The sequence below is a fragment of the Rosa rugosa genome, chromosome 2, assembly GCF_958449725.1.
Source record: "Rosa rugosa chromosome 2, drRosRugo1.1, whole genome shotgun sequence".
NCBI lineage: Eukaryota > Viridiplantae > Streptophyta > Magnoliopsida > Rosales > Rosaceae > Rosa > Rosa rugosa.
The window spans coordinates 35,262,004-35,288,128 of NC_084821.1; the positions used below are offsets into that span (position 1 = coordinate 35,262,004).

The 26,125-nt window shown below is 39.8% G+C and overlaps 3 protein-coding genes and 1 pseudogene across 3 annotated transcripts; 2 read left to right on the forward strand and 2 right to left on the reverse strand.

Moving 5' to 3' along the window:
- Positions 1-642: 642 nt before the first annotated feature.
- On the forward strand, positions 643-1,928 carry LOC133731648 (NDR1/HIN1-like protein 10). Its single transcript, XM_062159038.1, has one exon. It carries the CDS (start codon positions 883-885, stop codon positions 1,603-1,605), a length of 723 nt encoding a protein of 240 aa, XP_062015022.1. The 5' UTR covers positions 643-882; the 3' UTR covers positions 1,606-1,928.
- A 3,962-nt stretch (positions 1,929-5,890) lies between these two features.
- On the reverse strand, positions 5,891-7,078 carry LOC133733940 (rust resistance kinase Lr10-like; annotated as a pseudogene).
- A 2,773-nt stretch (positions 7,079-9,851) lies between these two features.
- On the reverse strand, positions 9,852-23,527 carry LOC133732441 (F-box/FBD/LRR-repeat protein At5g22660-like). The gene is made up of 7 exons (XM_062159989.1): positions 23,491-23,527; positions 20,598-20,668; positions 18,457-19,392; positions 18,248-18,385; positions 17,994-18,118; positions 11,743-12,119; positions 9,852-9,998 (listed from the first exon to the last, which is right to left on the reverse strand). Exons 2-6 carry the CDS (start codon positions 20,598-20,600, stop codon positions 11,792-11,794), a joined length of 1,530 nt encoding a protein of 509 aa, XP_062015973.1. The 5' UTR covers positions 20,601-20,668; positions 23,491-23,527; the 3' UTR covers positions 9,852-9,998; positions 11,743-11,791.
- Positions 11,010-11,528, forward strand: LOC133730679 (uncharacterized). The gene has a single exon (XM_062158228.1). The coding sequence runs from the start codon at positions 11,010-11,012 to the stop codon at positions 11,526-11,528; it is 519 nt and encodes a 172-aa protein (XP_062014212.1).
- Positions 23,528-26,125: the final 2,598 nt, after the last annotated feature.

Below are 26,125 nucleotides of genomic sequence, written 5' to 3' on the forward strand. Positions count from 1 at the left end.
TATAATTGTATTTTATTCAGGATAAATTATACGTTACATCAACTCATCGATACATTAAATATGGACAATTTCTCTATAGTAGCAGACCCGTTTTTCTATAGTTATAGACTAACTTCTCTTGTCTACCAATGAATGGAGCTAGTTCACCTCTGTATCAAGCTGTTCTTAATGTGAAAAAAATATTAATATTAGGCGTTTCTTTCAATCCGAAAATAATAAAATAAAACACTTAACTTTTGTTGTTTCTTAATGTGAAAAAAACTAATATTCAATCTGAAAAATAATAAAATAAAACACTTAATTTTTGTTGTTTCTTAATGTGAAACCTTCATCTCCAAGGCACCAACTCTTTGAGAGCTCCGAAACAAAGTTAGTTTTGTCACCGACAAAAAGAAAAAAAATAGTTATTGAGAATTTTCCTAGTCATTTGCACACCAATTGTCCCTTTCCCATACCAAAGAAAAAACGTCTCTTTCATTTGGAAGGTATTTGCCATAAATACTCCATTTGTTCAAAAAAAAAAAAAAACAAGGACTAAATAGTCCATTGTCAAGGACTAAGGTCAAATTTGTTGAAACGCACAAGACTTTTGTCCTGATTGCTAAATAGGCCCTTTTAGCTGGAAGATTCCACATACTACGCGTCATATTCCCGCAGAGGCACGACGGCACCCGTTCGTCTTCATCTCAACATTTCCGGAAAATACGAATTTCAGTAGAAATCAAAAGAGTAAAGTTGATTAAGCTTCCTTCACCCCCAGATTCTTCACTAAACCACTTGATTAATTTTCCTTTATAAAACCCACACTTCCTTTTCACTCTCTTTGGCTTTTAAACCCAAACCCAATCCCAATTCCCCCAAATCACAGACACAAACCCTAAAATGGCAGACCCTTCTCGGCCCGTCACCGGCTACCCAGCCCCGCCCTACGCCCAGCCCTACCCCGCCAACAACGGCCAGCCCAACGGCTCCTACCCCAACTACCCAGTCTACCAGCGCGGCGGCCCCTACAACGCGTACACCGCACGCTCCGCCTTCCTCCGCCGCTTCGTCATCGCCATGGTCTTCCTCTTCGTCATCATCGGCTCCCTCCTCCTCATGATCTGGCTCATCCTCCGCCCCAAGATCCCCGACTTCCGAGTCGACTCCTTCACCGTCACCAACCTCAACGTCTCCTCCTCCCGCCAGTCCCTCACCGGCACCTGGTCCGTCGGCTTCGACGTCTTCAACCCCAACAAGAAGATGACCATCGAGTACGACGAGATCGGCTCCTCCGTCTTCTACCGCTCCGGCTTCATTTCCGAGACCCGAATCCCGCCGTTCCGGCAGGGAAAGAGAGTCCGCAGCGCCGTGAACGCGACTTTCTCGGCGGCGAACTCGTTCGTCGACGATAGGGTGGCGAGTGGGATCGACGCGGACAGGGCGGCGCGTGGGGCGGTGAGTTTCAATATCAAGCTGCTGGCTAGGGTTCAGTTTCGGAAGGGCGGGTGGAGGCTGAGGCGGCGGCTGCTGAGGGTGCTGTGCCGTGACGTGCCGCTTACGATTTCGAATAATGGGACCGGGACGATGACCGGCGGAGGTAGAGATTGCGGCGTTGCTGTATGAGTGAGTGATGCATCTGTTCACTGGTTTTATCTCTCACAGTTCTTACATTTCTTCGATTCTCACAGTTTCGAAATGAGGCTATTGATATTGATATGTATGGTTATAGGAGCATGAGTTTTTACTATTGAGATTAGTAGCTTGAGATTGATGGGGTTAGGTTCAATTGCTGTATAGAGTTTAACTTCAATTCTTTTGTTTGTTCTGTTCAGTAATTTGATATTTCTGACCTTATTATTCTGATTGTCATTAGTTTAGGATTAAGGTTAATGCGATATTTTAATGGTTAGTGACCCGACTTATAGCAGGATGGACTTTCGGTTGTTTCCGATTTGATCCATGTTTGAAATAGTTATTTTGTTATAATTGATGTAGTCTTTATAACCCAATTTGAATGATGCTGATTATTGAGTGAGGAGAATCGGGCACTTGTGGACTGTTTTTGAGTAAGAATACTCTAGTTTCCTCCAAATATAACATGCAGTGGGAAACTCGGGACTTTGTACTTAGGGTGTATAGTGTAGGGTGCGGGGTAAATCCTCTTAACCAAGAGAGTAGCTAATATTACATACTTAATGAGCCATTTGGTATTGCCTAACCTTCTTGTGTGTCAATGATTAGTGTTCCCTGTTAACTGCTGATTGCGAGCAGTATCTGAGTTCAAGTATAGCTTCTATGTCGTGTTGAGTTTGACAACTCACTGGGGGTGCTAATGGTGGAACTCATATTACTTCTTCTCAGCCCTTTAGTGTTATTTGATTTGGAAAGGTCAGTCTGTTATGGAGTCTGGATAGTAGAAATTAGATACATAGCTGTTCAACCACTAAGCGGAAATACCTGTTTGAAACATCTATGTTTGACTCGTTTTGGCTTGGTTATTATTCTGTCCAACCAGAGAAGTTTTTCTTAGGATGAGATTTACTTACAAAAAAACAAAGCTATACGTGAATATTTTATATACAAGAAGAAAGGTGAGTACTCTACTAAACTAATATCGATCTCCTCTATGCTGCTGTGGCAAGAAGCATGGATTATTTTTCTTGGCTGGTTTCCTTGCCGTTTTGCCATTTGTTAAAGATTTTCACTTAAAAAGTGACCTGTTTACAACTACCAGCCTACCCCCATAGACTTGAAACAAAGAGAGAACTTTTGAGCTAGTCAATCCAGAAAATTGAGTGGCAGACGCCCTTGTTAATCTTGGACTGGAGCATGAAATCAATTATTGGTCATCTACCAGTCCACAAATGCTCATACATAAGCTGTTCATTGCCATCTTGTTAGAGACGGGCAGAAGCGGGGTTGTCTAAGGTAATGGACCCTTTGATACTCATGAACCAGATAAATGTTAAATCTTACTCATTCAAAATGGACGTTTACTAAATGGACTTGAGTACATGAAAAGGTTCTTTTGCGTGAAGATGCCAAACTTTGAGAACAGGGTGTCTCTAATTCTCAAGCTCTTTAACCACAAATTATTCTGGGTCAACTGATCTGCAAGCTCCAACGGATCTAAGCTGTCTCCTGTGTGCAATGTGACGGTCAATGAACGCTTCGAGCAGTTCTCTGGCAATGTGGTAGCCCTCAACAGCACCCACAAGAACAATCTGTGTTGCCCAATTGCGAAGAACCACAATTCAACAGATAAATAAAACGTAAGAGAGAACATTCCTTTAAGCTTTTTTTTTTTTTTTTGAGAGAAACTGTCAACTCAAATAGATCAGGAGGTAAACTCCTTGGAAAGTACATCAACAATACAAGTTGGAGGCTCTGGGCCCCAAAATAAAGAACTAGCAGAAGAACAAGCAAAACGAGCTAAAGTATGAGCCACAACATTGGCTTGACGATAAGCATGAGTAAAATAAGAACTTGGCATCTGTTGAAGATGAAAGTTAATGTCATCATACACACGATCAATGAAGGAAGTATGGGGAATGACTCTCTGCTTTGTTGCATGAAAAAGAGTAAGAGAATCGGTCTCAAAAATCACCGAAGAAAGACCTCGCTGAATAGCAAGTGAGACTGCCTCCCTCCCTGCTAATGCCTCAACCTGTTCTGGGGAAGAAACATGAGAGACTGGAGCATAATAACCTCCCAAACATTTCCCCATATCATCACGGATAATGACTCCAATCCCCCCAGTACCAGTATCTTTATGAAATGCACCGTCAACATTAATCTTCACCCACCCTGCACATGGAGGTTTCCAGGGGACTACTCGCAGACTCCCTCCACCCTGACCCTTACCCTGATGCCTCTGGTACTCCTGGAGACGAGCCGACAATAGCAGCACAACTTGGTTCACCTCCATACTTTTATTATCCCAAACACTATTATTTCTCTCCCTCCAAATACCCCACAAATTATAAACAAAAGATGCCCATAAATTGGAAGGCAAGTGAGAAGCACAACCCCAAATCCACTCCAAAAACTGCACCAACCTAGCAGCAGAAGAGTAAGCCGTCCGTGCTACTCCAGGCACGGCATCCAACACTCCCCTCACATACGGACAAAGCCTACATAGGTGTTCAATTGTCTCTTCCCCCACTCCACATAAAACACAAGGCCTTATCTCCAGAGGAACCTGTTTCTCAATCAATCTATCTATAGTAGGTAAACAATTGTTCAACACCTTCCACAGAAAAATTTTAGCCGTACCTGGTACATTGGTAGACCATAGCTTTTTCCATAAATCTTGTGTCTGCAAAGGCACCGCTTGTACTATCTCCTCCTCCATTAAGAGCCTGTAAGCACTCTTAACTGAAAACAACCCTTTGGAATCAAAGTGCCACACCCAACGATCCTGAACCCTTCTATTACTCAAAGGAATAGACAAAATAAAAGGGATATCATCAACATGACAAACCTGTTGTATCAATTCTTCATTCCTGCAACCCTAATCATTCAACAGGTTACTGACCTTCCAAAGAGCATCTCTGTCTCCCTGAACCGGTAATAATTGAAATGGTGCCGCTCTAGGTAGCCATGGGTCCGAAAGCAAGATATCGTTCCCATCTCCCACTTGCCAACGTGCCCCTTTGACTAGAACACTTCTAGCCTCAGAAATACTCCGCCAAGAAAACGAAGGTGATGGATGAGGTTCAGCCTCCCAAAAAGAAGAATCTGGAAAATATCTAGCCTTATACATTCTGGCAATCAATGAATGCGGATGTTGAACAATTCTCCAACCCTGTTTAGCTAACATAGCCCTATTAAAAGCATGTAAATCTCGGAAGCCCAAACCTCCTTCCTTCCTTGGACGGCAAAGGAATTGCCAAGCTTGAGTACGTAACTAATCAATTTTGTAGTCCGGGTATCAGTTTTGAGGACCATTTCTGATATCAACTTTGTTTTTATTATTGACAAGTGAGGGAAAAGACGAATATACTCCTGTAAATTGGGTGAAAAGACCATGCCCGAGTTCATCCCATTCTCGATAAAATGAGAAGACCCCAAGTTTGCTATCCTATTCCTTCTTCCCAAAATTGTGGAAATGGAATGGGTTTGTGAAAAGCACTCTCTTTAGTTGATTGTTACCTTGTTTTTTCAGTTTTTATCTCTATGCTCTCATGTTCACTATACAATTTCGATTTATTGCAGAAAAAGAGAAAAATCAGAAGCAGACTATTGAACTAGACTTCGGAGTCTTGGATGGTCATAAGCTAATGTTGATGCTGCAAGTAGAACTGCCCTTTCAAAGCAATTACAGTGTCAGGTATGTTTCTTTGTGTTTCCAATGTTAAGTTTCCATGATTGACCAAAAAAAAAATGTTAAGTTTCCATGACTTCGGTTGAAATTAGATAAGGTTATCTGCTTCTGAATCTTTGCAAAATAGGTATTCTATGGCATTAAAAGGCTTAGGAGTTAGGACTTAGGACAGCCATATGGCGATAAAACCTAAAACACCATTGATATTTTGATACCTCAAAACAAATCTTATGAGCCTTCAAAAAAAAAAAATCTCATGAGGAATTGATTGTCTACTAAATTTAGTAACTTACGAAGTTACGAGCTTACTCAAAATCATCACTGCCCTGTAATTGGATCTCCAAGCCAAAATTGCCTATGCAATGCATTACCCCTTCAGGTGAACCCATTTTCAAGCATGTAAAGAAATGGCAAATTGTGTTGAAATTATCATAATTCACAAAGCAATGAACCAAATAAATCTTATTTTTCATACTTTGAGACATTGTATTTGCATATCATTGTTCAAGACAGCGATCAAAAGCAAGTTTAACTGTATTCGTACATTTATTCAAACTTAAAATGTTTTTATGCTATCAAATTTCTAGAGAAACTTCATGGCCTTAACATCACATATTGACATATATAAAATCACTTAATTTGCATCTGCAATCAAATTGATGATCTCCGTAGATTCTGTCATTCTTGATGCACAAGTAGTACTTAAATTGTCCTCAACATCATCTACTGGTATTTGCGGTGGATATAAGAAGGGCTTTGGAGGTATTTGGAGGCTCTCGATTTCTGCTTCAAGCATTTCTACTACTTTGCTCATTGAAGGGCGTTCAATAGGCTTCATTTGTATGCACCACAATGCCACTATGATCATCTTCTTTATGATTTTCATTTCATCTTCAGTGGCATCTCCTATTTCGATCTCCTTCCCTTGATTCAATTGATCAGAAACCCATGTAGGAAAGTACATTTGGCTAAATTCGCTTGAATGATCTATGGCTGCATTCAAGTTCTTCCTTCTACCAGCCATTTAACATTCCAAAACTATATAGTATATACATCCGCTTTGTATGATACACCTCCAATGTTTTTGTAGAATAACTCTGGAGCCATGTATCCTATGGTTCCTCTTGCTGCAGTCAAAGACACAATGCTGTTATCCAATGGCATGGGTATAGCCTTGCTAATCTAAAATCAGAAACCTTGGCAGTAAAATTCTCGTCAAGAAGAATGTTGTGAGGCTTGAGGTCAGAATACAAAATTCGCATGTCACATCCTTGATGGAGATATTGGATTCCACGAGCCACTCCAACTGCAATCTCAAATATTTTCTCACAGCTTAAGGAGATAGCACCTTGCTGAGAAAAAATGTACTTGTCAAGAGAGCCATTTGACATGAAATCATAAACAAGTGCACGGTTTGAACGGTCAACACAGAAGCCTATAAATCGCACCACGTTAACATGGTGAATCCTTCCGATAGTAGCAACCTCATTGATAAAATCTTGCCCATTTGTTTTGGATTTACTCAAAATCTTGATGGCCACTAGGCGACCACTGCGGAGTTTTGCCTTGTACACGGTGCCAAAGCCTCCTTCACCCAATTTGTCCTTGAATCCGCTAGCCATCTTTTTGATTTCTGAGTAAGAGTACCTTACTGGCATGAGATTATTGTTACTCTGCAGAAAGTCTTCTATATTGTCATACATTGAAAAGTGCCTCCTTCGCCATTTGTATATTAGTAATGCAGTTATAAATGGAAGGCCAAATGATAGTTTTGCGCCTATGAAGATTCCTGTGTGGTTCAGAAAATGGAATCCGTGAGATGGATATTTAGTGATTGCTGCAACATTATTGACATCTTCCTTGGTAAATGTTATTCCTCTCCAAATCCATTGTCATAGAATCATCAATTTTTATTAATTGGTTCACGAAAATTGAATACTTAATTTTTCATGTGTCTACTTTTTACTTTTTTAGTGATCTACAAGAATCTCTTACCGCTGTAAAGACCCACAGAGACCAGAAGCTGAAGCCGCGGGAAAAGCCCAACTCTGTAGAAATGACAACGCAGATCTAATGGCACTGCAATAGAGGTGAAAAAATTCATCATGCAATGACTAAGCCACTAAGGTAGTTAGATAGAGATAAATGGAAATAAAGTTTGACAAAAGTTTATATTATAAGCCACTCTACTCACCCAATTTATTGATGATGGGTTTGATGATGATCGCGAACTCATCTTCAGTGAAGAAAGTCATGTGAGTACCATCTTTACAAGAGATCCCGAGCTGAGTACCTTCACAGAAGGAAGCAATGATATTAGCTTACTTAATTTGTCAAAAATTATAGTTCAATATAAGCATAACCATCTTCAGTACATATAATACAGCATTTGTTTCATTTTATTATGTCAGTTTAAGAGAAAAATCTAAACAGGTCTAGATCTAAGCATATGTTACTATTCTCCAAGCAGCTTTGTTTGCATTTATAGTTCTTCCTTAATTTAGATTCTTTTATTTATTTATTTATTTATTTTCTTTTGCAAAGAAACTGAGAACTTCTAACCTAAAAAATAGGCCAACCTACAACCAAAAGGAAAGAAAGACCGCGGGGCCCAAACCAGGCATGCCCCAAATAAACACAACCTAAGCCACACAGTAGCTAAGAGAACACCACAGACGACGGCGCCACCGTGATGTAGCTGCAGAAAGTTGATTGAAGATAGGTACCTAGAGCCGTTACCTCTGTTATAGAAGTTGCCAACTAGCAATTTTTTAAGGGTATTTTCGTCCTTTCACATTTTAAACTTTTTTTCCCTCTCTCTTTTCCTCTCTCTGTCTCTCACCTTCTACACCCTGCGCTCTAAGCACAGTAAAATGAATGTCTGCAGTGAACTCTGGGCACTTCCATCCCAAACTGGTTCAATCTTTTTTCTTCATTGTGACCAGGAATTGAAGCTTCAAGTTTTACGCTTCAAATTGATTTCTTTTGCAGACCGTTTAGACGTTTGGGGATCCTTGAGATGGTTTCTACTTGTGGGCACACCTTTTCGACTCAAAGCTTTTGAATTGATATATACAATTTCATTCCCTTGACCATTAGTTTGGTTTTCGTGGGATTGAAAGAAAAGAAAGAACAATATGTACGAAGCTACATCAAAGTGCTCTTGCCTGTTTTTTCATCTCCTTGATCTCGTGTAAGTGGGAATGAATTGGATTTGAAATTTTTTCCTTTTGGGTTCAGTTGGACCTCGACGGAGACGGAGAAGGAGAAGGAGAAGGAGAAATATACAGTATTTTTATTTTAATTTTAAATGAGTTGACGGAGTTAGTAGGATGTTAGTGTTGCTACGTGTCAAATTACTATAAGTGGGACAGGGTTGGGATAGGGATTTTGGGGACAGGTGATTTCATCCCGAGGAGGAGGGGAGACTGATTGGGTGCGACGCGGGTGCAGAGGAGATCATGATCACTACCATCAATCTATTACCATTGGGGACATGGCTGGGATTAGTGAGGATGAAGACATAAAATGATGAAAATACCCTTAAAAAATTGCTAGCTGGCAACTTCATAACAACTCTAGGTACCTATCTTCAGTTAGATTGAGAACCACAGATACCGTATTGATATTTTCGAAACGTGAGGTACTGAAATTTATAAGGAGCAAACCATCAGGTATCATACAAACCATTTTCCCTTATAAAAGTGACATTTAGACAAAAGGAAAACAAATAAAAATACAAAGAAAATTGGGCAAAATTACTTATTTTGTAATATTCTTTTGAGTAAAACCCACCACTAGGGTCAACTTTCTTGCACCGGACAAAATGATACCCAACTTTCAAAAGTGATCAAAATAATACCTAAATTTTTAAAAACAAATCAATTTGATACCCAACTTTCAAAAGTGATCAAAATGATACCTAAAGTTTTAAAAACAAATCAATTTGATATCTCAGTTTATTTTTTTTTAATTTCTTTGTTAAATCAAATGCAAAATCAAGCTCAAAAATTGAAGTGATTTGTGGTCAGAGGGCCATCAATAATTTATAACCCAATCTTCTTCCTCTATAAAAAAAATCTTCCATTCAATTTCAATTCTACCATCGATCGTAGAAACAAATAAAGTTCAGATGTTTCCCAACTTCTAAAGAAACAAAGAAAAATGGGAAGAGAGAGAGAGAGGGGTAGAGATAGAAGAAGAAGAAGAGAATTAACAAAGTAAAATAAAAAATAATTGAAAAATAGTTTTTTGTGTAGGACACGTGTAGGACCCTAAATTAATTAAATATTATTATAATCCCACAAAATATTGCACCACACGTGATCAATTTTAACAAAAAATTACAAAAAATTAAACCGAAGTATCAAATTGATTTATTTTTAAAACTTTAGGTATCATTTTGATCACTTTTAAAAATTAGATATCGAGTTGATTTGTTTTTAAAATTTTAAGTATCATTTTGTCTTTTGAAAAGTTTTGACCTTAGTGGTGGGTTTTACTCTATTCTTTTTGTCAAAACAATCTGCCTAATCAAATGCTATTGAACTTCAAAATGTAATTTTTGTCATTCCTTATAGTTATTATAAGGGTAACATTTACACGAGGAAAACAAAAAAAAATAAAAAGCAAATTGGGTAAATTACTTATTTTGTAATATCTTTTTGTCAAAGCAATCCGCCTAAACTGCCTGACCAATTGTAAGTGGGAGAGGCTTTGTCGGAGCAGGTGGGAAGGCGGATTGGGGTTTAGGGACTTGGAATTGTTTAATCAATCTCTCTTGGCGAAAACTTTCTGGCGTATTATGCATGCCCCACACTCTTTAGTTGGCAGATTACTTAGGGCGAAATATTTTCCGGAAGTGGAATGGTTAAATGCAAGGGTAGGAAGAGGTGCATCTCTGGTGTGGAGGAGCCTGGTTTGGGGTAAGGAGATTTTGGAGCTCGGGATGCGATGGAGAGTGGGAAATGGGGAATTGATTAATCTGAGAACTGATAAATGGCTCCCTCAACCTACTACGTTTAAGGTGATATCTCCAACTAGTTTGCCTAGTTATTATCGAGTTTCAGACCTCATTACTCCTAGTCATGAATGGAATGTGGAGCTAATTAATAATCAGTTTCTTGAGTTTGAAGCAAAGGTCATTCTTTCCATTCCCCTGCCTAAGAGTGGAGGCTTGGATCGTTTGGTCTGGCACTATAATAAAAATGGTAGATTCTCTGTCAAGTCTGGTTATTGGGTTGCAGCTCAAGAAAAATCAAGAAGAGATGGCCTGGAGTGGTCTGTAAGTGATACTGGTCGTACCGCTCAAGGGTGGAGATTACTTTGGGGTTTAAATCTCCCTAATAAGATCAAAGTCTTTTTATGGAGGGCATGTAATAATTTTCTCCCTTGCGCGGATAATCTGATGAAACGGAGAGTGTGTAGAAGTGGGAGGTGTGAGGGCTGTGGTTACATGGAAGAAAGTGTGCTTCATGCACTGTGGGAATGCTCAATTGCTCGTAAGGTATGGAGGTATACTTTCTTGGTTGATGTGGCAAAAGTGTGGAAGGAGAGAGATTTTTTTGGGCTATTCTTGCATGTAGCTACGGTGGCTAGGGAGAATGATCTTGCCTAGTTTGGCGTGGTAGCTTGGCAACTTTGGCACGAGCGTAATCAGAGAATTCATGGCATGCAAGGGTTGGGTGCTGAGGAGATAATCATGAAGGCTGCAGCTTGGTGGGAATTTTATGTTAATTGCGGAAAAAAGGAAGGCAATGATGGTCTGGGCAGTAGTGGGTCCCAAGCATTGGGGCTGGTTAGGGATCAACAACGCAGATGGGTGAAACCAAGGGAGGGTATAATTAAGCTTAATTTTGATGGGGCACTGGAGGTCAGTAAGGGGATCTTTGGTACGGGGGCAGTGTGCAGAGATGAGCAAGGCACGTGTATTGGGGTTTTAGCAGTTCCGACAGTGGGTTTTGTGAGTCCACAAACATGTGAGTTCCTAGCCTTGATAAATGGGTTACATTTCTGTCTCCAAGCTGGGTTCACTCGATTGGAAATAGAAGGAGATGCTCAGAACGTGTTTATGGCATTAAATTCTGATCAGGAAGACCTCAGCCCAGACGGTGCATTAGTTGATGAAGCCAAATATCTGTTAAGTTTTTTTTTCAGTCTTGTAGTTGGGGTTATACCCCTAGGGAGTGTAATAATGCCGCTCATTGTGTGGCAAAAGTAGCATTATCTCTAGCTTTTCCAACTTATTGGTGGAGAATGACGCCGGATTGGTTGCGTCGAATTATAGTTGATGAGTCCTTGTAATTGAGGCTTTGAAATGGAGTGTGGTACTCTTCCCAACCGACTTGTGGTGGGTTTAATGAGGCCACTATATACTCCTTGATGTAGTTGTTTTGATGAATGAAATCACATCTTGATCAAAAAAAAAAAACTGCCTGACCAATGACCATTATTTTTTTTGAGTGAAAAGCTGACCCATGATCATCACAGAACTATAACTTGAGCATCAGTCATCACTTGACGTAAATTTTTTTCGACAAATGCCCTACCTCTTTCTTCCCAACCATCCTTGTCCCCCGTCTCATCCACAGCCTCAGCCTTTTTCACAGCCTCCTCCACCTCCATGGCCTCGGTGTCCTCCCTAGCCTCACCCACGGCCTCTTCGACCTGAACAACAGCCTCCTCTTCATACGAATATCTTGAATCATTCATGTCCTTCCATTCTCCAACACCAGCATAGTATTTTCCAATAGGATCGATTACCATTATCTCCATCTTTTTAGCAATTTTCAGAATGCAAATGGCCAACTCAATTTCGTGTTGGACCGACAAAGGTGGCCGACACACCCCGAAAAGCTGGCTTGAATCATGTCTTATTTTAGGGATATTGTTTTTGTAATAGTAGAGTTTTGTAGATGTATATATGCTCTGTTCGTAGAGATCAAAGATAACAAGATATTCCCTAAACATTCTTGTTCTTTCTGATATGGTATCAGAGCAGAGATCAATCTGTTCCTCTGTGTTTTTTCTTTTGTATTTTGGGTTCTTTTGATTAATACAGATCGGGTTCTTTTGAGTACCTGGTTTTTCTCAAGAAGAGCACAAAGCCCTCACTGGACACACCGACGTCGGCCACCACTTCGTCCTCTTTTCTGGCTTTCTGGCACTGGTTCCTTTCTGGCTCTGCAGCTCCATTCCTTGGTGGAGACCGCGGGCTCGTATTCCAGCAGCCACACCACAGCTCCACTCCGAGCACCGACCACCAGCTCCAGTCTCCGAGCACCGAGCATCGACCAGCCCACTGCCAGCTCTCCGCCTGCAAACACCTCAGTCCGCACAGCAGCGCACCATCCCCACTCCGGCAAGGTGCACCACCCCATCCTCGATCTAAGTAAAGCTGCCCGAATCCGACCGAAGCAAACAGATCCGATCGAAGATCAGAATAACCCAGCGAAGCCGCCACTGGGTATTCACCGCCAAAAGACCGCCGATCCCGCCACCCCAGATCTAAACAACCGCCAAAGAGTCCACGCTCCGCTCCGCCCGAGGCTACCTGCCCTCCGTTCGACCTTAGGACCGTTGACTACGCGCTAGCCAACTGCGCCACCACCCCTTTGAAGACGTCGAAGCCAACGAACCAGGTGCCGGTGAGGGACTGGCGGGAGGAGGACAGTCAGGAGACGTTGAGGTTGGTGATGGTGAACGAGTCGACGATCTTGGGGAGGACGACAAGCCACTGAGCCAGTCGACTCGGACGTTTTTTGGGTTTGGGTTTAAAAGCCTGAAAGAGTGAGAAGAAGATGTGTTTTTTGTAAAGGAAAATTGGAGACTCGGAAGTTTTTTGTGGGATTCTGGAATTGAGAAAATTGGAGAAGTCAAGCAGTGAACAAACTCAGAGTCTCATACTATACTTTGAGTTCAGGGAATCAAGGCCTCCGAAAAGTTTGAGAATTTAGATTCTCACCAATTTATTTATTCAAAAAAAAAAAAAAAAAAAAAAAGATGGTGGATTTGATCATAAGTGACCCTCCGGCTACAGGAGCTACATCTGTGGCTCGTGAAGTTGTGATTGTTCAAAATGTAACAGATAACTCAAGCTTTGGCGTCAAGCTTGATGGCACAAATTATCAGTTATGGCACAGGCTTATGAAGATCCATATTCAAGGGATTGGAAAGTGGAGTTATGTTATTGGTAGCTCTGCAAGACCTGCTGCAGGACCAAAAGCTGATGAATGGGACACGGCAAATACTAACGTGATGGGAATTCTTCTAAAAGCAATGACTCCAGAGGTAATGCAGTTATTTGCTAATTTTGATTCTCCCAGAGCAATTTGGGACTCTGTTGCTGCTACTTATTATGATGGAAGTGACTTTGCCCGTGTTCATGAATTAAATGTCAAAGCTTTCAAAATAACTCAAAGTGGACAGCCTGTTGCAACATTTTATGCAAATTTGAAGACAATCTGGCAGGAGCTTGATCAGAGAAATCCTAATCCTATGACTTGTGAAGCAGACATCACTACCTACAGGAGTGAGCAAGATAAGATGCGTGTTCATGTCTTTCTTGCTGGTCTCGATCCTCATTTCGAAGGGGCAAAGAATGAGTTATTGCGTCTTGCAACTCCTCCAATGTTGGAGCAAGCCTTTACTTATATTCGAAAAGATGAAGCCAACAAAGTTGCTGCCAAGGGTCTTCATACTGACATTTCAGTTTTAGCAGTCCAGGCTAGATCACCTCAATCTTTGTCTCCTCAGTATGGGAGTTCATCTCATGTTCCATCTCTAAGTCACTATCGACCTCGGAGCCAGGTGTACCAACAGAATCAGAATTATAGCCGAGGGCTAGCTCCGGTTAATAACCAAATGACTTGCAACTATTGTAAGGAAGTTGGTCATTTCAAGAATGAATGCCCTAAGCTGCGAAGGTTTAATTCTAACAATTCCGGTTGGAGAGGAGGAAGTAATACTGGAGGAAGTAGAGGTCAGAGAGGCAAAGCAGCAATCCAAATGGTGCCAGAACCTGATTTCTATGGTGTCGAAGGGCAAGACCTATCTAAGGGTAATGTTTCCTTGACTAAGGAAACTCGAGGTAAAATTGGTATTGCTTTACATATTTCTGACTTTACTGGTAGTGATACATGGATAATTGATTCTGGTGCGTCTGATCATATGACCTACGACAAGTCTTTCTTTGTGTCTATGTCATCTCCTTCTATATCTCATGTCTCTAATGCAAATGGTGTGTCTTTTCCGGTCTTAGGTATTGGGTCTATTCAAGTTACACCATCCATTGTTTTACATGATGTCCTTTATGTACCCTCGTTGTCTCATCATCTGTTATCTGTATCTCAATTGAATTCACAGAATAAGTGCTCAGTAACCTTTTATCCAATGTATGTTGTTTTTCAGAATCTATGCAATCGGGTGATCATGGGCAAGGGAGACCTGAGGGGGAGACTGTTTCATTTGGATTGCATGTACGCAGGACAAACACAAGAACCAGAACAACCTTTAGCCCTGACATCGAGTTCTGATCGACTGAGTGAGTTATGGTTGTGGCATAGGCGTTTGGGTCACCCATCTTTTGGAGTTATGAAGAAGTCCATGCCTTCGTTATTTTTTGGAATAAGTGATTCTAGCTTGCATTGTGAAACTTGTGCTTTGGCTAAGAGTCATAGGTCTAGTTATCCTTCGAGCTTTCATTCTAGTACTATGCCTTTTGAGTTAATTCATTCAGACTTGTGGGGTCCTTCTAAACATTCTACCCTTTCTGGAATGCGATATTTTGTGTTATTCATCGATGACTTTACCCGATTATCTTGGGTGGTTCTACTTAAGTCCAAAGATTCTGTCTTCTCTGCCTTTACAGCATTTCATAGTCTTGTTCGTACTCAATATGATGCTCATGTTAAGGTTTTTCGTTCCGATAATGGGGGTGAGTTTATTAATCATTCTTTTCATGAATATTTCCAACACCATGGCATAATCCATCAAACTTCCTGTCCACAGACACCAGAGCAAAATGGGGTGTCTGAACGGAAAAATCGTCACCTTTTGGATATGGCTCGATCTCTTTTGCTTAGTGCTAACATGCCTAAGTACCTTTGGGGAGAAGCTGTTTTGTGTGCTTCTCATCTTATCAATCGCCTTCCATCTGCTCCTCTTCAAGGTTGTGTTCCACTTGAGGTCTTGTCTAACTATGTTTCTATCCCATCATCTAATACCCTTCCTGCTCGTGTCTTTGGTTGTGTTGCCTATGTTCATTTGTATAAAAATCAAAGGACAAAATTGGATGCTAGAGCCCTTAAGTGTGTGTTTGTTGGGTATGGATCCCATCAGAAAGGTTACAAATGTTATCACCCTCAATCCCAGAAGTTTTATGTTACCATGGATGTTACTTTCAGTGAAGATGTTTGTTATTTCTTGCCTCCTGTGACTCCTAGTAAGGGGGAGAAGTCTTGTTATTATGAAGATTTGTCTAATAGGCAAAATGAGTGTCTAGCATATGAGTTCTCAGAGTTGGAGGACCCATCGTCTAATATTGAGAAGGAAAATAGGGAAAACAGGGGTTCATCCAGAGAAGAAGCTTTGAGCAATGTATTACCAACTGGTCAACCGGATCAGTCTGACCAGTCGGCTGGGGAGACAATTTTTGATCAAGTGGAGGATGATGTTCTGCCGTCTTCAGATGGTGTTTTAGACAATTCTTCAGTCTCTCCTTCCTCTACAGCGGTCTCACCTGCTCAATCATCACCCGAGGTATGTCCCAATCCTTCCTTGTCTAAAAGTCCTTTTGTGTCAGGTAGTGTTCCTATCAAAACCTTACCCAGTCGTTCAACCCGTGGTCAACCTCCGAAACACTATGAACCTACTCTAAGTGCTAAGACTAAATACCCTGTTGCTAATTATGTGTCAACCCATAGGTTATCTAAACCATATGTAGCCTTTGTGAATCAATTATCTTCTGTGTCTCTTCCTAGTAAAGTGCAGGATGCCATGAAGGATGAGAAGTGGATGAAAGCAATGACAGCCGAGATGGATGCTCTTGAGAAGAATTGCACGTGGGAGTTGGTGTCATTACCACCAGGGAAGAAGACAGTTGGTTGTCGGTGGGTGTATACAGTGAAACATAATTCGGATGGTTCAGTGGATCGGTACAAGGCGAGATTAGTGGCTAAAGGTTATACTCAGAAGTATGGAGTGGATTATGATGAGACATTTGCACCAGTGGCCAAAATTAACACAATTCGGGTACTTCTCTCATTAGCTGCTAATCTTGATTGGCCTTTGCAACAGTTTGATGTTAAGAATGCATTCTTGCATGGTGATCTGCATGAAGAAGTTTATATGGATTTGCCTCCTGGATATGGTACTTCCACTGGAGAACAGGTGGTGTGCAAATTGAAGAAGTCGCTTTATGGCTTGAAGCAGTCTCCCAGAGCTTGGTTTGGCCGGTTTACCAAGTTCATGAAGAAAATTGGGTATCGACAAAGCAATTCAGATCATACCTTGTTTCTTAAACATCGGTGTGGTAAAGTGACTGCCTTGATTATTTATGTTGATGACATGGTTGTGACAGGTGATGACATTGAGGAAATTCAAAGGTTACAATGTCAATTGTCCTCTGAATTTGAGATGAAAGATTTGGGTAATTTGAAATATTTCTTGGGAATTGAAGTTGCTCATGGCAAGGATTGTATTGTGTTGAGTCAGAGAAAGTATGTCCTAGACTTGCTGGCAGAAACAGGTATGCTTGATTGTAAACCGGCTGCTACTCCTATCGAGCAGAACCATCGGTTAGCAGAGTATATAGATCAAGTACCTACAAATAAAGGGAGATACCAGAGGTTAGTTGGACGGTTGATTTATTTATCCCACACTAGACCAGATTTAGCTTATGCAGTTAGTGTGGTGAGTCAGTTTATGCATAATCCCAGTGAAGCCCATATGGATGCTGTATTTCGTATTTTGCAGTATTTAAAGTCTGCTCCAGGGAAGGGATTAATTTTTTCAAAATACAGTCACTTGGATGTTTCCGGATATACAGATGCAGACTGGGCAGGTAATATTACAGATCGCAGGTCTACTTCGGGCTACTTCACATTTGTGGGTGGTAATTTGGTTACTTGGAAGAGCAATAAACAAAAGGTGGTGGCTCGCTCCAGTGCAGAAGCAGAATATAGAGGAATGGCCCGAGGACTTTGTGAGATGTTGTGGTTGAGAAATTTGTTAAGAGATTTGGGGTTCATACAAAAAAAGGCTATGCCGCTTTATTGTGATAATAAGGCTGCAATTGAAATTGCTCATAATCCAGTTCAGCATGATCGTACGAAACATGTAGAGGTAGATCGACACTTCATTAAAGAGAAGCTGGATGCACAGGTCATTTTGTTTCCCTTCGTTCCTACTGAAGAGCAATTGGCGGATATTCTTACAAAGGCTCTATCGAGTAAAGCCTTTTATGACTCACTTGACAAGTTGGGCATCCGTGATCTGTATGCACCAACTTGAGGGGGAGTGTTGGACCGACAAAGGTGGCCGACACACCCCGAAAAGCTGGCTTGAATCATGTCTTATTTTAGGGATATTGTTTTTGTAATAGTAGAGTTTTGTAGATGTATATATGCTCTGTTCGTAGAGATCAAAGATAACAAGATATTCCCTAAACATTCTTGTTCTTTCTGATATTTCGTACCATCTACCTTGGAAACCATGAATCTTAACTTTCCTCAAACAAAGATGTGAGAATCTAGCAAGAATGCTCATCTTCCTCCTGATACTTCTCACCTCGTTGTGAATAGATGCCCGTACCTACGATAGCCATATTAGCAGGTTATACTGGGCATTCAATGTAATGTGAGTTATATATTTTACTACAAAAGTACAAAGACTGCATTGAGAGATTCGTTCACAGGTTAGGGTTTAGGGATTTTTACTAACCATTAATACAAATTCTTCCAAAAGAGGTGCAGCCTTGATTATAACCAGAACACCACTAACATTCAAGTGCGGTGAAAACAGATCCAAGTGCAGTTGCTTGAGGTTTGTAAATGTTTGTACGTTTTCGGGTATTTCTTCCTGCAAAGAAATTTCACATTTAAATTATGCAAACATAAATTGACATGCACTCAGTATAAATATTAACTCACCACCGAAAACCAAAGCCGCAGATGAAGACACTCTAGCCCAGGACACGAGGCAAGTTGGGTTAGTGCATGAAGTGATGAATCATTGAAAGACCTATCAGACCAAAAAATTCTTGCTAAACATTTTGTTTTTATGTAAGAAGTCTCTGCAAGTCCTTCATATTCCAAGGAGGTAATATTTTTGCAGTGAATCTCCAGTTTGGCTAAATCACTACATTGGAGCACTTTCAACTCAGTCAAACAAAGTAATGGATCCCCAAGAATAAGACACGAACCCACACTGCACTCCCTTAAGGTCAATCTTGTAAGGCACAAACAAACAGAGGATAGATGTGCCACAAATTCTTCATCAATGATAACATTATTCAGAGAAAGAGTTGTTAACTCATTGAATCTGGCAAAATCAGGAGGAGGTCTTAGAACACACCTTAGCAATGACAAATGCTTTAGAGATCCTGAGAGGAACCAGTGAGGGAAAACATAAAAAAAATTTGTTTCTAGAAGGCCGCAACATAATAATTGAAGATCAAGCACTTGAGCTCCCTTTCTAATTGCAAAAAGAATCCATTTATCTAGGACGGCATTATAAACTCCATCTAAAGGGAATGACACTTTGAAAGAGTCGACCTTCTTACCATGGTAGAGCTTCAAAAATTCATTCACACGTCCTACAAAGACTTTTCCTTCAAACTGACCAAACCTATGAATATACTTATCTCCAAATTCATTAAAGAGCTGGCCATATAATTTGGTTCCGAAAATGTTTGGAATGTCAAATTCAAGATTTGGCCTTGAAAGTATTGGATGCTTCCAGGAGTCCTTCCACTGATGGGATATCATGCTAGTATACACTGCATCTTTTATTGTCATAAGTGCAACTATGGATGAGATTACATGATCTGGCAACTTATTAATCGTGTTCTTACTCTTGCCGTCCGCCTGAAAAGATCAAACCAAAGCAGTAAAGAATAATACAATTGATCAAATACGGCGATTATCATAATCTATACTCATCTGCTGGAGTAATTTAAGGCATGTGGAAAAAAAAAAAAAAAAGTATTAAAAAGAATTCAGAACAATTCACACCCCTAATTTAAACCAGATGGACCCATACACAATGTGTATTTTAAATGTTAAAGTGGGATTACAATTTCTTGAATCAATAAATGTAATCTTACGATTTTAAGTGTACTTCAAGTACGGGAAATTTTCAGCAAAAATCCAACTTACATTTAATGAAAATATCAGAAGGATAATATATCTTATCAATTTTCTGTCAAATACAGTAATTATACTCTAGCATATTACCGAGACCTCCGACCTTGTATCTATGTATATTGACTACAGCTCTGACCTTGTCTTGATTCACTGTCAAATCGCTCAACAGCTTTAGTCAAGACTTTTTTCTGGAAGCTGGAATGGTCTAGGATCCACCAGAGGGCTGCTAGTCTCTGCTAAGGGCAAGTTTTAGGGGCTTTAGAGGGAGAAGGGAAAAAAACACTGTGGAACTAGAGTCTTGGTTGAAAGAAGTAGATCTTCGAGTATAGAGTCAGTGGTGGAGGAGTTGTGGAATAAAAATTGGTCCTCTTTCTGGGCTTCTATATCAGTAGCTTTTCATGCTGTGTGTGCTGCGATCAGTTAGTTCTTTCTAGTTGTGTGTGCTGAGCTGTGTCCACTTTTGTATTTTTTATCTTTAGCGCATAATACTTCTCTCCAATCTTTGAACTAAAATTTTTGTCTTAGTAAAGCATATTTCTTTTGAAAACCAAAAAAAAATCAAATGTACATGGACTACAGATTTTAGCATGTCCAGGGACTGCCATCAGCAACTTTTGATCTTGATATTAAACATATCAGAATGCCTAGAATATTGGATTCTTTCTTATTTGGCATTGCATTGATACTAATTTGGCCACCTTACACCTGAAGCTAAATTAGCAAATAAATTTTATTTTGTATGATACACTTCAAGACTGATACGACAAAATTAATCTCAAGAAATGAAAAGAAAAAAAAAGGAGAAATTTTGGAAAGGAAAAGAAAAAGTAACCAAAATTGCGGAGCAAACCAAATTCCAGTTATATGTATGAAGAGCAAGTATGTTCAGCTATTTGTAAATGATCTAAAATAGAGAGAATCTTTACCATCTCTAATATTCCAGAGTGATCAATTGGCCTTCACATGTAAAGTTGAACCACATTTGAATCTTGACTACCTTGCAATCCAGAAGAATCAAATTATATGAAGGTGAATGAATCATTGTCACATAAGGTTGACAGAAAAGGCAATCAGAATTGTCAGGCAAGGCAAAAACAAGTTCTTACACCTTTTTTTTTTTTAAAAAAAAGGATGATAACATCTATATATAATATATCGCTGGAGACAACAGCAAGAAAACGAAAAGAAATGCACATATTTTGCTTCTATAAAAATCTCATTGTAGGAGAAATTAAAAACAGTTTTCAATGGGTCACGTGGGACTAGAATATCCTTAGTTCGGATATCACAGAGCGGGACCTAAGGCAGTATGGAGAAGTGTTTTTAATCGTGTAGTCGTAAACCTTGCACCTCATAAGCATTAGATGTTGAGGCATAAGCCTCTCACACAAGAATTATTATAATAATACATATAAATTGTATAGATTAATATAAATATATTAATTCATTCATCCATCAAAAACCATATAAAAGATCAATAATATCATCCAATTTAATTATATAGTGCTGCATAATGGTCCTCATAAAGTTATCATTCAAAGCTCTTAGAATAATCTGCCTTTCTATAGAGAGGCTGGGTTTACCAGGAAAGAGACAAGAGACAAAGTGTTAAGAGCAATAAACTGTAGATTAATTGCAGAGTTTCTTTGAGTACCTCTCAGACACAATACAAGAGACTACGACTAGAGTAACTGAAGTAGACAAGAATTATAAGATCAGCACAGGCAATAAATAAATAGTAGCGATGCTGACTTTCTAATGGAAAGCAAAATTATGTCGTTTTGCATCTCCTTGTACTTTGTTTGTCTCTGAAGAATGGTTCTCAACTAAGTATCGTCTACTCGAGAATTACCAACTCAAAACAAAGAATTAGAAAATATTCTCTCACCAGCAAACCTTATTCCATGGTATTTACATGAGATTCCTCTTTCAATTCTTAAACAAGTCATCGAGAGGGCTTTTATTTGATCCACGATTAATGTTTAGTTGTTTGTTTTCTTTCCGATTCTTTTCCATAAACTGTTTTGCAATCAAGATGTACAGATCTATGGGACAGGCCTATATGGATCCTATTCATGGATTAATGAACAACTCTATTCATTTAGAGGAATGTTTCCAATAAAAATTGTTTGTTCTTACATATCTCTATTGTTTCCAAAAGGGGTTTTTCAATGTTTAAAATTAAGGGAGTGAAATTCACACTCCTTATTTTACAATCCACACTCATGTTTTTTTTTGTCCCCACGTGCTTGCCACATTATCAATTTGACGGAGCCGTTATGGAAATTGAACGGAGGTATCACGTCGATATCAAAATAAGACATCAGGTATCACATTGGCATAGTTGAGAGTTTGGGTATCAAATTGGCCTTGGCACTAGAATTTGGGCACTGACACTGAATTTTTCTCAAAGAAGAAACATGGAGTGCGGATTGTAAAATGAAAAATGTGGATTTCACTTCCCTTATATTGCACTCTAAACTATATTTCTGATCCAACAAAAAAAAACGTTTACCAGATGGACTGGATCAGTTGGGAAATATTCAAGTACCTAAAGGAGCCAAATATATCAGAATAATCATGTTGATGCACCGATTACCTTCTGTTTGCTTCACTATGCCTTGAGCAGAAGCCTAAGCTTTGCATCAAACACAAACCCTATGCATCTGTTCAACAGAGGAACACCTCATGCAATTTCTCGCGACTACACCACACAAGTCGCGACCCAAGGGACACAATTTTAAAAACAGTGTTTCCAACCAACCTTATTAAAAGTAGAGAGGTCCAAAATTACCCCAAGTAACAAACGACCCCTAAAAGTCTAATTTAATGACTGATCTAAGAAATACAAAACATGGCCCAATACAAAGAACATGCAACCTAAATGAAACATCTAGAAGACGTATGAAACACTACAAAACTAGAAGTCCAGCAAATACTTATATTTCCATCCACACTAAATGTTTCTTTTTTTAGTATCTTAAGGTTTGTCTTTTTGTAAAGTGGATGTAAAAAAATGTGATGTTAAGATACTATAAGAAGAATCATGGAGTGTGAATTGTAAAATGAGGAATATAGATTTCACTTCCCTTATATTATACTCTAAACTATAATTCTAATCCAAAAAAAAACATTTACCAGATGGAATGGACTAGTTGGGAAATATTCAAGTACCTAAGAGCAAGTCCACCCGTGGGTTACCCGGTCACCTACTATTCACTACTTTTTATGTGTATTTTCACTCTCTGGGTCAAGCCACAGTGTATTTCGTGCCCCAGGTCACCCTGGGTCACTTTCTCACCCTGGGTCACTTTCTGGGTCACCCTGGTGACCTGCAAGCTGACCTGGTGACCAAGTCTTATTGGAAACTGTGCCCGTGACCCAGAGAGTGAAAATAAACACTAAAAAACAGTGAATAGTAGGTAAGCTGGTGACCCAACGGGTGAACTTGCTCTAAAGGAGCCATGTTGATGCACTGATTACCTTCTGCGTGCTTCACTATGCCTTGCCTGAGCGGAAGCCTAAGCTTTGCGTCAAACACAGACCCTATGCGTGCATTCTGTTCAATAGGGGAACACTCATGTAATTTCTCGCTACTACACCACACAAGTCGCCACCCAATTCTAAACACAGTGTTTCCGACCAACCTTATTAAAAGGAGAGAGATCCACCTTAACTATAACTTCGCGGTGACAGACTTGACTGAATGCGTGGCATAGTTTTCTCTTATATATTTTGGATAAATGACGGTAAATTAGAAAGGACTACGGCAACCAGGGAATAACACAGCTACAACAATTAACAAATAAAACAACGTACCTCTCGCAGATGGAAGCCTTCTTCAGAATGCAGATGGCCCCCTCTCTATGGAACTGGGGCAAGCTTTGTTCTTGTCAGGTTGGGATTTCTGGGTTCTTGTTCGGGCTGATTTTTTATTAAAAAAAAAAAAAAACTCTAGCTTATGGACAATACTTCGGTAGATCTGGTAGATTTGATCGAGTTTACTAAAATGATGAATCCAGAATCTATACGATGAGATGGGATTCCCTTATGGTGGAGTAGTTTTCAACCCCTTCACCTTTTCCTCCTGCCAAGTTTCAATCAGCATAACAATAAGATCAGCTTCTGTCAGTAATCAAACATCGCAACTGCAAGGAAATTGTAACGTCCCGAACCCAAATTCACTGGATTACTAGTCATTTGGACAGTAAACGGTAATTTGTTTTACTTTTACTCTTTTTCAGCAACTTTAGTGGCCCTAAAAGTTGACTTTTTGTTCGGGTCAAAATTTGGGAAAATGTTCTTCATGGAAGTCGTAGAGGACGTTAAACCGAGCGCGTGCATATGTGGTGCGTAAAAATCGGAGTTCGTATGTGAAAGTTATAAGTGAAAATGTAAATTTACTGTTCATGGTAACTCTCTATATATAAGGAAACTTACCGAGGTAAGTTCCCATTTCAGAACTTACCCTGACCCTCTCTCTCTCTCCTCTTCCTCTTCCCCGCGTCGCCCTCCCTTTTTCTTTTTCCGATTTCTTCACCGTCCGGCGTCCGATTGATGTGATTCCAGTTGTCCTTGGACCGTCTCTTCCTCCTCTATACGATGGTATCAGTGGGTATCGGTGATTTGGCCGGAAAACCCCGAATTTATGCAATCATTGTTACTGTAGCAATTTGCTTCTCCGGTGAAATTCTCCAGTTTTCGGCTATCTCCGGCGGGAAAATTGGTTCTATTAGGAGCGCCTCGAGTCACTGATCATCTTCCCTCAAGACTTCTAGCTGAAATTTCCACGTTTGGAAGGTGAATTTGAAGGATTTCCAAATTGGTGGGTTTGGAGATTTTCGGGTTTGTGTTCATCGGCAAAATTGGAGCACTTCAAGGTATTTTCTCACTTGGTCACAGTTATGAAAAATGCTTAGAATGTTGAGATGATTATGTGGTTGAAATTTGGTGGCCGGATGAGGAGTTGGCCGGCGCATGAACAGTGCCATGCGTGAACAGTGTCAAGCGTGAACAGTGGTGACTTTTAAACAGTAATTTAAATTCTATATATATATATATATTTTTTTAGCTAGTTAAATCCTATAAATTATGTAGAGCTTGTATGTGAAGTTTGGTAATTTTTTGGAGAAACTTGGAATTAATTATGAATTTCTGAAGTTTAGGGTTTCGATTACCGAATTACGAGAATCCGACCGTCGGATATCTCTCGGTTCTGCCTTGGAACCTTTAAATTAACGAATTGGTATTAGTGGTATAATTTGGGCTGAATCCGAGGAGAATGGGAGATGTAATTTATGAGGAATTGAGTTTAGGAATTATATTAAATTGTTGAATAATTATTCACGGAATATAATCGTGTACAGGATGTCGTACCGAGCCCTGGCTCGATGAAGGAACTTGTATACGTGATCGTCAGAATAGTACTGTGAGTGGACTTTTGTTTTTAAGTAAATGATGCATGCATTTATTTTGAAATTATTGGTTTATTTAATTATCGTTTTATTTATCGAGCATGATATTTTGTCTTGGATTATAATTTGACATTGATTTTTCATGAGTTTCGGATATGAACTTATTATGCTCGGATTTGGATTTATGAGTTGTTTTTGAGAATATGAATTGATTTTCAGAAATTGATTATAATTATTATTTGAAATTCTGATATTGTGATTTTCAATGAATTCTTGTCCGAGGTGATTTCCGGAATTTCATATTTATTTTTCATTCACCGATTTGAGATCTCCGAAAGATTTTCGGAATGAGATTTCGATGGAATTATTTCTTGTTTGTTTATCGACTTTCGGTTTTGGCATTGGGAATGCCTTGATGATGATTTTGGAATTGGTTTTGTTTCGAATCATGATGATACTCTTGGCGTGTGGGACACGTCGTTGGAAATTCATTTGCTAGAGTTGGGGAAGCCTTATGTATTTATGGATTTACTTGGTTTTCGGTTATGTTTCCCTGTGCCATACTGAGGGGTGATTTTATCATGCTAGCATTGATTTTCCGCCTTTGTGGCGCGGTGATGGGATCACCGTAGCCCTTCCGCCTTTGTGGCGCAGGTTACTGTCTCTGTGACAGTAATTCTGTAGCCCAGTATCCTATCGCTACACTTAGTGGCGTAAGGGTATATTACGGGAGTTATGGGAGTTCTTTAGCCTGGGAGGCTATCACCCAAGCCTGAGTGGCTTATTCGTATGGCTATCATCTTCCCCTACTCATTATATTATTGCTGGGCTAGCGGGGTCTAGTCCGATTCCCTTAACCAGCGGGGCTGGTCTTATTTTCTTGAGTATCAGAGTTCTTTCCTCTTTGCTTGGTTGTGGCTAGCGGGGCTAGTCGGTTTTCTTGAGCTGAACTAAAGTTGTGTTTCTTTAAATTGTTGCATGCATCGGGATTTTTAAAGAAATAAATGTGGGAAAGTATAAAATACATTTGGTTTTAACTT